This window comes from Dromaius novaehollandiae, chromosome Z (genome assembly GCF_036370855.1).
Source record: "Dromaius novaehollandiae isolate bDroNov1 chromosome Z, bDroNov1.hap1, whole genome shotgun sequence".
Taxonomy (NCBI): Eukaryota; Metazoa; Chordata; class Aves; order Casuariiformes; family Dromaiidae; genus Dromaius; species Dromaius novaehollandiae.
Genome location: NC_088132.1, coordinates 56906431 through 56919916, shown reverse-complemented (window position 1 = coordinate 56919916; position 13486 = coordinate 56906431). Strand labels below are relative to the sequence as shown.

The following is a 13486-nucleotide window of genomic DNA, read 5'->3' as shown; positions in this document are numbered from 1 at the left end:
CAGCTACAGGCAAAATAAATAATGCCTGTTTTATGGGCAATTAAAGCCTTCTTTACCCTGAAGATTCTGTAGGAAAACATGTTCTCCCTGCTAAACACCATGATGCAAAACCCAAATACACCAAAAAGGCACACACTACTCATCCGAAAAATGACTTGTATGGCTGTGGTGTACTCCTCTCCAAGTCCCCTTTTATCCCACGAAGGCAAAAGCCTTACATATCATTTTTGAAAGCCGCATCCTTTGTCATGATAACTACACCATGTCTGCATTCCTACTTAAAGGAACACGTTTTCCATCAGCTCTAGCGCTGATTTTGCCCTGTCTGCAGTGGCAGCTCAATACTGGGAAAGACTGCCTAGGGAGGGTGGGGAGGCTCTTTCTCCAGAGATTTTTCGGAGCAGGTTAGACAAACATCTGCAAAAAACGTTAGAGGAGTGAGCCTGCCTCAGGGTGAGGAGCTGGACTAGGTAACCTCCCAAAGCCCCTTCCACCACTGTTTCCAATTTTTCTAATACAGAGGATCTCCCTTTCTACAGGGAGTGATTTTGAGGAGCCTTTTTTTAAATCCCTTCTTGTAACCCCAATCACATTATTTCATAATGAGACCTTGCAACTGTTCAAGAATATATCCCTTTTCTAAAAACACTTGTGCAAGTACACTGCTATGTCCGTTGCTCACATTAAATGCTTGACATTCCTGTAGCCCTCTGTGCATAGACACTAGGTCTGGATGGTCTGTGTGTACTTTCTTATTTTCTTCATCCCATTTCTAGGCCTCTTGGAAAACAAATATGCTCTAGTAAGAACAGCGAGGTATCGGAAGTTACCTTGGTGCACACTGGAGCACACTCCTTACAGCTCTTATGCACAGTCATGTTGCAATCTGAAAGAGAAGGCATGTTTCAAAGCCTGAAGCTGAATACGGTCCTCAACCTGCAGAAAATTTTACTCTGTGGCTTCACCATTATTCCTCCTTCGGGTCTTGCTTGCTTGCTTACTTACTAAGGAACCTCGAGGCTGCGTTGATGCTACACCCCCTGGCTAGGAAGGAGCTTTTGTCTAACGTGTTTGGGTGAGGAGATGGCCCTGGTCCCTTCTGAAGCTGGTAGCTGCTGTCTTTTTTCCCTCCCCCTTGCTGACCTCAGCTCTTTACACAAAATATGTATTTCCAAACCTAGGCAAGGTTCCTTTTTGAAACAAATCACTAAATAATGATCTTATGGCAAGTTTCAGAGCACTATAAATTCACACATAAAAGTCAGTAGCTACTTACAAGAGCACTGCAGTGACTCCTTTCCTAGGAGGGCCTTTTCACAGGCTGTACACGGGATAACTCCTGAGAAGGTCCCATTTACAAAATTATGTCTGTTCAGTTTCTCTTTATCTTTGGCATCTTTATTTTTCGTCTTTATCCCCAACAGCAGTGGCAGGGGAAAAAAAAAGGGACATTAGAAAAGACAATAAATTGATTCAATCCTAAAAACACTAAAGCATCTTCTTTTAAGAGTAAATGATTCAAAAATATTTAATTCTCTGTCCTGGAAGACTTGGAACAGAATACTGTATTATTAAATTCAATGTTGTTTAACTTTTAAAATGATGAAGGCTTTGCTTTTACTGGCAGCTAAGCCAGCAATCTTATTCAAGGAAGACTGGCAGAAATAACTTTACAAACCTGCAAAAAAGGAAGGAGCAGAAAAAAAATTAAAAAGAGATAGTGACTAGCTGCACACATGAGTATCAATGCCTACTTCTCCCTGAGGCATACATGCAAACTCATGCCTATGCAACTAAAGGTACACTTACATACATTTATACAACTTGCCTTTAGATCTTAAAAGACACCAGAAAAAAAGCTAGTTTTAATGAGTATTAATGAATTTAATAAATTTTGCAATACTTCTTTTGGAGTAAGTACACATTCCTCCAAGCAGTCCAAGCAGATATTCTTTAGGAGACCACACAGATACTCACTTACGTATGGCTGCATGATTAGATATACGTGTTCACAGCCAGTTCTACCACTATGAGTAGAGCGCCTCAGCAGCACTTTGCTAATCATCTTGACTTACACATATTTTAGAATATCCTGCGGTATAGAAGGGTGTATTAGAGAGTCTACAAACCTGCTGAAAGGCCAGACAGAAACAAACATCCTGCAGGCCAAATCCATCCCTCAAGCTGCTAATTGATGGCCTTACTCTAAACTTCAGATGGCTCAAAATTAAACCATAAATGTTCTAAATCTACCTTTCATACTATGCTTGACTATGTAGGCCTTGAATCTGCAACTCTTTTACAATAAGCAGTACTTTTTCATGCACGAAGTTCCACCAGCTTCAAATAAGGCAAATTCAGCGGATTATGCGCAAATGTAAAAGGTACAGACTCAAGTACTTACTGAGAGTAACTGCAAGAACAGACATACACATTTTAATTTTGTTTAACAAAGAAAATTATTTCTTAAAGGTAATTCAGAAATTTAAACTTTGGCTAAATAGTCAAATAAGATTATTGATAACATTAAAAATGTCCAGGAAAATATGTGACTTGTTAAGCTAAAGCTACTCTTCAAAAGGATTTTTTTTTGTTGTTTTTTTAATATGAAAGCCCTGTCAGGGCATATGTTTTAAAATTAAAAAATAAAGATAAAAGCTTCTTCCTAGTACTTACGTGTATTTGCAATAAACAAGTTTATCTTTACATAAACATTTATTATCTATAATTCATTTAATTACAGTGATGTAACTATAAATAATAATATAGACATAAATCTCAAATTACCTTGCACTTATTCCGTGTACTAGTCATCCTGTTCATCAGGAAGCTGAAAGTTCGACTCACTTTGCATTTTTCAGACTCAGTTTTTGAGGTTACAATATATTTATCCCATTCCTCCTCCTGAATCCTAAAACAGATCCGTGAAAACAACTCATTCCAGTGGGAACAGTCTCTTAAAACAGAGCAGAATGTGGATGACACTTGCTTCATCTAACATTTACAATTACCTGTTTTATTCTGGTTTTAACTGTAGTTATTAAAATGTTTATAATCCCTCTTTCTAAAAAGGAGTATTACCAGCCTGGGTAGCGCACAGAACGTGCAATGTGACTATGATCATTCTCGGATGCCTCCCTGTGTTCATGCCGGTGTTTTGGATGCCCCTTCAGACGGCCCCTGTGCGCAGCAGGCCCCCGCTGCGGGATGCACAGCGGTGCGAGCAGCAGCGAGCTGATGGCGGGAACGCGGCAGGCGCCCAGAGCTCCCCCGGCCAGGGAGCACCCCCTGCATCACCTCTCCAAACCGGGCTGCCCGGGGGCCGAGCGGAGCGCCTCTTCCCCGCTGCGCTCCCTAGATGGCATTCTCGCACAGACCTGCTCCCAAGCCCACGGAGGAAGGCAGAGGATGTCCTCCGCGAAAATTCACGTGTGACAAGTACTGATACCTTTTCTCTCGTGACTGCTCGGGCAAACTGTACGCTCGCTCTACAAGACATAAACAGTTAACGGACACTCAGATCGTTACGTCAGCACATGCGTTGGAAACACACGACCTCCACCAGACCGTAAGCTCGTCATTAAGCGCTTGCAACGTCATTTCAAAATTAGGAAAGCAAAAAATATCTATATTAGAAGCAGCTTCTCCCAGGATAGTACCATTGCCTACTAAACTTCGTGAAGTTGACAGAATCTGCCAGAACCAAGACTGATCTCAGAGAGTGCCAGTCTCTGCAAACAGAGAGTCGGTGCTTAAGAGTAGGAAAAAATAGTTATTTTTTGTTTCTCTAAATAACAAGGACCTAAATGATCCATCCTTCCTTTTGCTTTTTATATAACTTATTGCAAAATATCTTAACAATATTCATCTAATATTTGCAATTATCTGTTTTATTTGTCTTTAGCTACAGTATTAAAATTTTTTAAATCCCTCTTCATAAAGAGGGATATTACTAGTCTGTGCACTGCACAGAACACGTAATATCCATTTATGTCCTGGAAACAGCAGAGAGGATTCAAGGAGATACTTTTCAACAAACTGTATAAAAAGCAGATTAAAAGACGAATCTGAGTTGTTTAGAAAAACAAAAGATAGGGTCCCAACTACTATTTCCGAATTAGAAGTCATTTAGTTTTGTAGAGATTATTTGCAAAGCTACCACGAGTATGGTTCAGAAAGGTATTTAAACACCTGCCTAACTTGTAAGCATCAGATTATGCCATACTTAAAGTTAGATACAAACTCGAGCACACTTTACTGAATAAGCGTGCCTTCAGACAAATATATACTCGGGGTTAGCAAGAGCTAGTATATTTATCACAGAAGTAGCGAGACTAGAATGGCATTTCAGTTAGTTGCCAGACAAGAACTGTGCAACAGGATGCTTTCTGAAGAAACAAAGACCATGTACCCGTGGAAGATGGAGACAGCCTCATGCAAAACAGCGCTGTTGGGTTGTCACTGTGGTACTTACTACAGGGGTGGAGCAGAGACACTGACTTAGAGAGTGAAAGAGCCTGAAGGAGGGATCGACCACTGTTCATGAACACACCATCTACAGAGCAGGGACAAATCCTTTACTGTTACAGACTGGTAATGCCTTCTTGAATAAAAACAGGTAGTTGTTTTAGTCCTGAGCATACTGAAAAGCTTTCATCAGAAACAGATGGTGATTTCTCACTTTCTTCTTGCACTTCATGTTAGAAAGATCAGTCTCTTGCTACCATATTTGGCTAATATCAGCAAGCATACATCTCATTGCAACCTACTAGTTCGAGCGTTCCTCTCTCCTACATAGCTAAGTTTAAGTGAGATGTCAGAAGTGGTGGAGCTGGCTTACCAGCTGGGCAGAGGGAAAATGGCAGGTTTTTCAGTGCACAGACATCTGAACAGACCCAGACACAGTGCAGCTGTGGCCCATAGGGATCAGGATGAATTATCTGACCTTGCTTCTTGGACCAAGCCCTGGGGCTAGTCTGCTTCCAGTAAACAGACGAGACTGCTGAAATCTAGCGCAGGTGCCTGTGTTTTATAGTAATTACCACTGCCAGCAGCCAAATGCTGTGTTTAACAGTTCTGTCCATGCAAAACACTGCCAAGGAAGGGATGGGGCAGAAGCTGCTGGTGGCAGGGGGTAAGGAAGCGCCAGCAGAACTTGAGCAGACACTGGCCCAATTCCCAGCAGTGGGAGGATGCAGCGCACACCGGATTTGTACTGTGGCCAGCAGAACGGCCCACTTCCAGAGCTTGGGGAGGACAAGGATTCCACTTTCTCTGCAACACAGGTAAATGCCTACTATTGACTGTATTTGGAGGAAGGGAAGAGAGAATGGACAGGACATGGGTCTGAGCCTGGATCAGGTCAAAGTAAGTAATGGTATTTGGATGAAACTTAATGATCTATGATACCAACGGTCCCTTTAGCTATGAGTTCAAAGGAATTCTTTTTTTTTTTTTTTTTTTTTTTTTTTTTAAACTTTAAGCACATAATAAAGAGTTTGCTTATCTGCCATCCCTACTTCTGTGACCTATTTTCCTTATTTTCTTCTGCCTTGTTATTTTTAAAGACTTCTCACCAAATCTGTAGGATACAAATGGTTACAAACAAATTAAGTGACATGGAAAAATATAACACAAAAATGTGCTGCATGCTAAAATCTTACAGTGAATTTCAGGAACCACCACCAAGGCGCTAGTTGCACTATTTAATACAGTATCCTAAGGAAAAAAGATTTCTGCTGTCACTGTATCTGCCTGTCCATTAACTTTCACCATCTTACCTTCCCAATAAATTTTGCATGTTATCCACTTTCAAAGTTAATTATCACATTTCTGCAATTTTTGTGACAGCAGGCTGCTGAGTAGATGAGAAAGACCCTAACTAATGCTTCAACTAAGAGTAAAGCTGCAGTGCCCATTCAGCAGTTCTCCCTTCCGCCTGGTTTGCTGTAACTCACAACTATTCATCATGCGGCCTGTCTTGCGCAGGACAAAGGAGGAAGCTGAAGGTACACTGCAGGGAGAGACAGGCTGGAATTACAACAACAGACAGGGTTATCGGGACAGAGGACACCAACTCACGGAAAACGAGGCTTCATTAATTGCACTGCTCTGCAATTGAGCATTACATGACCATTCCACAACCCTGTAAAGATTTCACATGTATTAATTTGGACTCAGTAATAACATTCACATACTTAAAGTGAAGCATCTATGTTAGTCTTCTGGGACTAAGTCAAAAAATAAAGCCACTACAAACATTAAAGATATATGGACATCAAGAGAGTATCAAGGTTACTGGAAAAGTTTTATCCAAACACTTTGATGAATAAAGAAAAGTTAAAGGATGTCACTCATTTTAGGAAAAATACATTTTCAAAGACTTCTGCTAAAGAATCTGTGTGTTGGGAGGTTTATATTTGAGGATTGTATCGGCTTGCTGCAGCTTGTTCAGCTTTAATTTATCCCATTCATGCTTATAACTAGTTAGCTTCCTGGATTTTAACTGCACATTGCATCAGGGCAGCAGGAGCAAGCCAAGAGCCAACTACAGGAACTTAAGCCATTTATCTAGCTCTCAAACCCACATTTTTTGTTACTTAGAATTCAAAAATATTTTTCTACTGAAATTAAGCCAGGTGCTTTCTCAACACACAGCAATCTTTTTGAGAGCACAGTGAATCACTTCATTTCTTGAAAAGCCAGTGTTTTTAAGTGATGTGATCCTTATGAAAGAGCGTATGCACATTTCACACTTAGCATGGTTTTCAAATATAACCCATACCTTCACTGAAAAAGTTTGGATTGTCTGCTAAATATGAAGCCACGTGTTTACAAATAAAGGATGTTAGAAGCAATTTGTAGAAAATCACAGGCTTCCTGTTAAGCAGGACAGTCATTTTCTACAACACAGTAATAAAATGTGAGGTTCCTACAGAATTTTCTTTGGGCAAACACCTGTTCACTTGTTATAAATCTGACATCCTGGAGTGATCAAGAATGGACTTAGCTCAACCCTACCAGAGAACAGCACGTGGACACCTTGTGCCAGAATCCTTGCAGAGAAACCTGTGACTCAGTGCTGAGGGTGGATTCTGCTCCCCAGCCTGGAGAGATGACCACAACACCACCACCACCACCAATTTCTCATATTCCCCAGGATCTATGGGAAGCTGGGGCCATCCACCCATTAAGACTTTGCTTCTGTGTCATCTTTAGCCTCCTCCAGCTGCTATAGGGCTTCCAGCTAGAGGTTAAGGTAAGGCTCTTTGGAAAGAAGATTAGTGTCCTGGGCCACATTACTTTTTCCGACTAAAGCTCTGCCTGTCACAGTCCCCACACCCTCCCAGGGATCAGATGTTGCTCAGTGGAGGCCATGACAGAGGCAGTACACAGGAGAAAAGCGAGGGAAAATGGCAGGGGTAACTGAAGGTAACCAAATGCTTCTTTCACATGGCTTGGCAAGGTCTATGCATACGGGGACCTTGTGCGCACAAGTATCGGTGAACAGAACAGGCCTGAGTAAAGACGTTGACATTATGTTTGAAGCAAGCAAACATGGGATGAAGCAATGCAGATGCAAACCCAGAGCACAGGTGACACTGACCTTCATTTGAATCGCTAACAGCAAAGTCTCGGGGAATGCAAGGTCTTCCTAACAAGCCTTTGGGTGAGGAACAGGAATAGGAGCGTGACCGAATTCCAGACAGTATGCATTCCTAGAAGAAATTGTGGCAAATGAAAGCTTGTACCATTTTGAAATTCATCAGCAACAGAAAGAAAACTAATCAGTGACAGAATTTTTAAACAGTGCACTGAACACACGTTTTTCTTGGCTTAAAGTTTTAAACATAATTAAGATATCTGACTACTTCGTTTCACTTTGAATTCTTACAAAACCTGTCATATTTCCACCATGAGAAATTTTTGTATGTTACAGGAAAGAACTGGGGGGTATAAGTTAGACTAAGAGAAAGCTTATATTTTTCTCCAGTTTGGTGGCAGGCACCATCCAAACAGTGTTGTTTGCCATTTTATCCAATGGCCAGGCTATCTGTCCTGCTTTTACTATGGAAGCCATTAATCTTAGTGCTTTAGTACCAGAAGAACATTTTGTGTAGACTAACACTCTATCTCAGTAATTACTGATATAAGATTTCACAAATTAAGCTTTGTAAATGCTTTGTAAACTCTTTTACTTTGCAAACTTATTTTAGTTTTACAAACTTTTACTTTGTATAAGTAACTTCTACATTACAGTAATACTTATTATACAAAGTAAGAATTTCTCTTTCAAGTATAATCAGAAAAATGCAGAAGGAAAAGACTCTCAGCTTCCCAAATATGTTAATGGCTGGAAAAGAACCCCCCTGATTTTTCATAGATCCTTTACATTTGCACAGAGTGAAATGTAAACTTCTAAACTGCTTGCAATATTATTTGTAAAAGTAGCCCTAACAGAATTTGGTGTTTGTGCTGGACTCTTTTTCTCCCTCCATGTAATCATTTACTGAAAGTCAGATGAAGCTCTACAGAGGCAAGGAGTCTCCTTAATAAAATATAAACAATCCCTATTAATAAAAAAATAGCTCTGTGCATGTGTTTAAATTTCCCAGAAATAGCACCACGGTTCAATAAAAATGAATATAACCAGGACACTTTAGGAAACTATCAATAGGAGCAGAGATATGCACTGGTCATTGTTCAAAATCCAATTAACCCTTCCTGCATCTGGCAATTATTTTTTAAAAAAGACAACAGACCGGTTTCATTCTTTACAAAGCTGTTACCCTTTCACACAACTACAGCTGGTTAAACATTTCCTAACTAAATATATTTTGGTTGGAAAATGCTGATTCATAGAACCTGGTTTATATGCTTTGAAATACTTCTGATCAAGGATGTTTTTTTCAAAGCTGAAGTGAAATTCTGAAGGACCTCTCCCTGCATTGATGTCAAGCAGCTACACCCAGGGAGCTCCTGTACATCCTGCTCTCACAACTGACTAACACCTATGACTTCCAGCTGGGAACTGATTTTTCCCCTTCACATTCAAATGCAATGTCTCATACGTTTCCAGTGATTTACTTAAAAGGAAAACAAGTCAAACCAAAATAATATTAAATACCTTGGGCTGCAGACTGGTAGATAAGGAAAGCGATTCTGCCCGGCTGATGTTAAAATCAGTGCTCGTCTCAGAAGACTCTATTCCATCTCTGCTAGAAGCCGTCAACTCTGAAGAGCTGAGGGGAGGGTAGTGAACGTGGGATCTGTCTGAAACACTTTCACTTCCGCTGTCTACTTCAAGGTCATCAAGACTTGAACTGAAGCAGACAACAAATTCTTTATTTCCCATGTAATCAGTATCAATATTAATGCAACAAACAAAGATAATTCTATACGCTTTGATAAATGACAACCAAAACCACCCCAATTATGTCTGGTAAGTCATGTTCTGAGTTCCCTCTCATATTTCCTGATAATTGTACTCGGTCACTTGTACAGGACTTATCGAACCCAACCCCATGAATATACTGTGCAGATGTTTGCACCTTCCACAACCATGCAGATTCCCACCACAGTCAGTAGACAGCCACCTCTGCAGAATAAGACTGATGTTAGATATCTACCTTAAAATGAGATGTTTTGTTTCACACAAGTACCTGCATAGGTACTCTCTACATGGTCTATAAGGAGAACTGAGATAACTAGCTCAGATTTTGATAAGAAGATACGTAGATATACGTGGAGATGCGTGCGTGTGTGTGTGTGTGTGTGTGTGTGTGTGGAATGGAAGAAAAAAAAGTAACAGAGAGATGGGGGATGATGTGAGCAAGTTTATGACACTAATTTCAAAACACATAAATATAAAAAAATGTAGGAATATAAAGAGATGGAAAAATCTCCATCTAAGTCAGTAGTTCAAACATTTAGAGACTATTGACATGCCGATGTTCTTGAGCAGAAGAGTGCAATAAGATTTCCCCGCATTATCATGCTATAAGGCGTTTTCCACGACGCATCCTGTTAGCTGTATGTGCAAGTTCATGGTCTCTTTATTAGTGTGACTGGAATGAACGGTTGATCGCTTGCAATAGCATTCCAGCCTTAAAGCATAAAACTTTGAATTATGTGTGGTATTTCTAAATAGCCAAAGAGTCCACCAGGAATATTAGCATAAAAACTCCTTTACACAGCACAACAATTCACTTTGTTAAAGAATAAATTTATCAGTACTGTCCAAAACTACTTCCTTATTACACTTCTGGAGATCATCTTTCGCAATGTTTTCTACTAATATCCCATGTGACTTCTCAGAAATAACTTATTTAACCTCAGGATCAGTTAATGTCACATTTTAAAACTGGAAAAACAATACATGTCTTTGTCCTTTAGTACTTAAGAAAAATAAGCATAAATAATATCATTTGCATTGAAATTCTCCATCATTGCTTACTGTGGGTACCTTATCATGGAAATTTCCTTGATATATAAAAATGGTATAAAGATCTGCTAATTAACTTGCTACATACCCTCAGCTCCTTGAAGGAAAGTGCCACCAGAATTATGTAGTAAGTTTTATTTTATGTGTAATATTTGGATCACTTACAGCTGACATATTAAAGTCAATCACTTACCTCTGAAAACTCATGTAAGCTCCAAAAGCTCATATATAGGTACCTAACCTAGGCCTTAAAAAGCGTGGGAATATCCAAATAGGTATAGGAGAAAAAATGTTTATAACAGAGAAGCAGAGGATTATTTATGATAGCCCACACACGATATCCCCCTAACTAACAAAAAAGAAAAGGTTTAGAAAAGAATAACTCACAGAATGACAGTATCACAGAATGGTTGAGGTTGGCAGGGACGTCTGGAGATCAACTAGTCCAACCCCCCTGCTCAAGCAGGGTCACCTAGAGCACATTGCACAGGATTGCGTCCAAGTGGGTTTTGAGTATGTCCAAGGAAGGAGACTCCACAACTTCTTTGCACAACCTGCTCCACTGCTCTGTCACCCTCACAGTAAAGAAGTTTTTCCTCATATTCAGATGGAACTGCCTGCGTTTCAGTTTGTGCCCGTTGCCTCTTGTCCTGTCACTGGGCACCACTGAAAATAGTCTGGCCCCAACCTCTTGACACCCTCCCTTTAGATATTTGTATACACTGATCAGATCCCCTCTCAGTCTTCTCTTCTGCAGCCTAAACAGGCCCAGCCCTCTCAGCCTTTCCTCGTGAGAGAGATGCTCCAGTCCCCTAATCGTCTTCACAGCCCTCCGCTGGACACTCTCCAGTAGTGTCATGACATATCTGACAGTTGCTGTCCTATCTGTGCTAAGACATTCCTTCTATGGGGATTCTATAGTTGTCTAGGAAATTCAGAGAAAATGTTATTGACCACTGTAATTGACAAAGATAGACAGCCACTAATGCTACCTTACTGTGTGTTTTTACACACAGCGCCCTAGCTCCCATTAGTCCAGGCGCTCTTCAGAAGTGCAAGACTCAATTTCTACAGATTGAAATTTTCTTGTTTAGAAGAGGGAACTGATTTCAGGTCTCTCTTATCCAGAGAAGCAATAAAACTGTAACACCATTTTTTCGGGTATTTGTTAAAAATAAAAATTGAAAGTTTCTAATTCAAGTCCTATCTACATTCCTGAAACCAACTAGTTCCTAGCATAACCTAAAGCCATCTGAAAGAGGATCCTCAGACAACTGGCTCTGCTGGCAAGAGACCTTCTGTATGGGCAGAACAGCAGAAAACTGCCTGAACCTATCAGAAATGTGAGCTGTACTGTATACTGCTGTCTTTTGAAGTAAAAAAAAAAAAAAAAAAAAAACGCAATCAGAAATAGGGTGCTCCTTCCACAGCCCACTGCCAAGGATGGAAAGATTCCCATTGACTTCAACAAATTTTGGGCCATTCCTTTAATGGGAAATACAACTGAGAAACCAGCTAGGGGAAAAATTGTGGTTTCTGACAAAAATGCCACAATGAAGAACACAGTGAACAGCTGTCTGAGTCTTCTTTTCCAAAAATACATACAAAAAAAGAGGTATAAAAGTATAAATCTGGGTTAAAAATAATCAGTTTACTTTAAAGACACTCTTATTTGAAGGATGTATGTGAAGAAAGGTCTTTATAAACACTTTATAAAAACAAATCATTAGGTTGACACAATCTAAATGTCAGCAACTGAAACCAGTGATTTTACCGTGGTAAAAATCTTTATTATTCCAGGTTCTGCCTTATTTTTTGAAATAAAAGATCATCATAAATAACCCTAATCCTGGTCACATCATCAAATTAATTACATACCTTCTTTTCTTCACATCAGCATGAAGTTGGCCCCGTTCCTTAAGATATCCATGAGTCTTGACTGGCAGGTATGAATCTGCTCTGTGTCTCAGCCCTACATTTTCTCCATTTTTCACTGACATTTTACTTCCTTCATTTGGATCATATATATATTGGTCATTTTCCTCAAGGGAGGGAGATGAAGAGCTCTTAGCCATTGGGGTTGAGTTGGTGGGATTCAGACACGTTTCACTGCTGACACCATCTCCATGAATGTAGTTAGCCTCTATATCTCCAACCTGCAGGGAAAAAGTGAATGTTGGTAAAAAGTAGTAAAAAGATGTATTGTCAGAGAATAAGGACCCTTCCCCAGATTATAGTTTGCCTTTTTTATGGTTATAAGGTTCACACACACACACACACACACACACACACACACTTTTTGGAGCACATAAATTGGAGACAAGTTATATGGCTAAGACGCTCTAGACCTTGCATTAGTTTTTCCAGAATTACAGTAGTGATGGGTTGGTATACAAGCCTAATGGATTTCTCATTCATATTTCTGCCTTTTTATTAAATGCATCAATTCATATATTTATAGCTCATATTAAAAAAAATCCTCCTTTTGAGTAAAGCAAACAATATGCATAATACATTAGTGTGGGCATAAATGAGGGGAAATTAAAATGTTGCATAATTTAATTTGGAAAAAGCAGTCTACACATCATGCACATTTTTATTTTTCCAGTACCAATTTCATAAACTTTGGGCCAAATGTACATAACCTGGAAGAGAGGGTGTCTAGAGGAAGAAGGGAAAGGAACTTTTCTTTTTTGCCTTTAAGCAATTGTGGGTACAAAGCATCCTTCCTTTTACACAAAGAAGGGAATGGCATTAGCAATTATCTTTACTCAGCTTTGGTACAGGGATCCTGGTTGGTAATGGTTAATTCTTTGTGAAAACGAGGTTAAACTCTCCTGTCAACTCTGCAAAAAAGTATTAATATACAGTTTATTGTCAGTCTTCTAGTTAGAAGCTACTGTTACCTAATTAGATGCTAAACTTAGTACGGGAAAGTTGCACAGCCAAAGCCCACTGAAAACACTCAACCTCAGGAAAGCACCTGTTAAGCAAGAACGAAGGAAGGACTGCAAGTGTTCCCAAAGCCCTGCTGTTCCACAC

General features: G+C 39.8%; 1 protein-coding gene across 14 annotated transcripts in view; it reads right to left on the bottom strand.

The window, feature by feature from the left end:
- LOC135324650 (rho guanine nucleotide exchange factor 28-like) overlaps positions 1-13486 on the bottom strand; it is a 133641-nt gene that overhangs the window by 39850 nt on the left and 80305 nt on the right. For 11 of the 14 annotated variants that reach the window (XM_064501321.1, XM_064501323.1, XM_064501322.1 and 8 more), the window contains 8 exons: positions 12323-12600; positions 9128-9323; positions 7607-7718; positions 4475-4555; positions 3449-3488; positions 2788-2911; positions 1277-1409; positions 831-886 (listed from right to left, as the gene is read on the bottom strand). In XM_064501321.1, coding sequence (XP_064357391.1) covers positions 831-886; positions 1277-1409; positions 2788-2911; positions 3449-3488; positions 4475-4555; positions 7607-7718; positions 9128-9323; positions 12323-12600 — 1020 coding nt within the window. The remainder of the gene's footprint in view (positions 1-830; positions 887-1276; positions 1410-2787; positions 2912-3448; positions 3489-4474; positions 4556-7606; positions 7719-9127; positions 9324-12322; positions 12601-13486) is intronic. The other 3 variants (XM_064501326.1, XM_064501327.1, XM_064501333.1) reach the window with 1 other exon arrangement.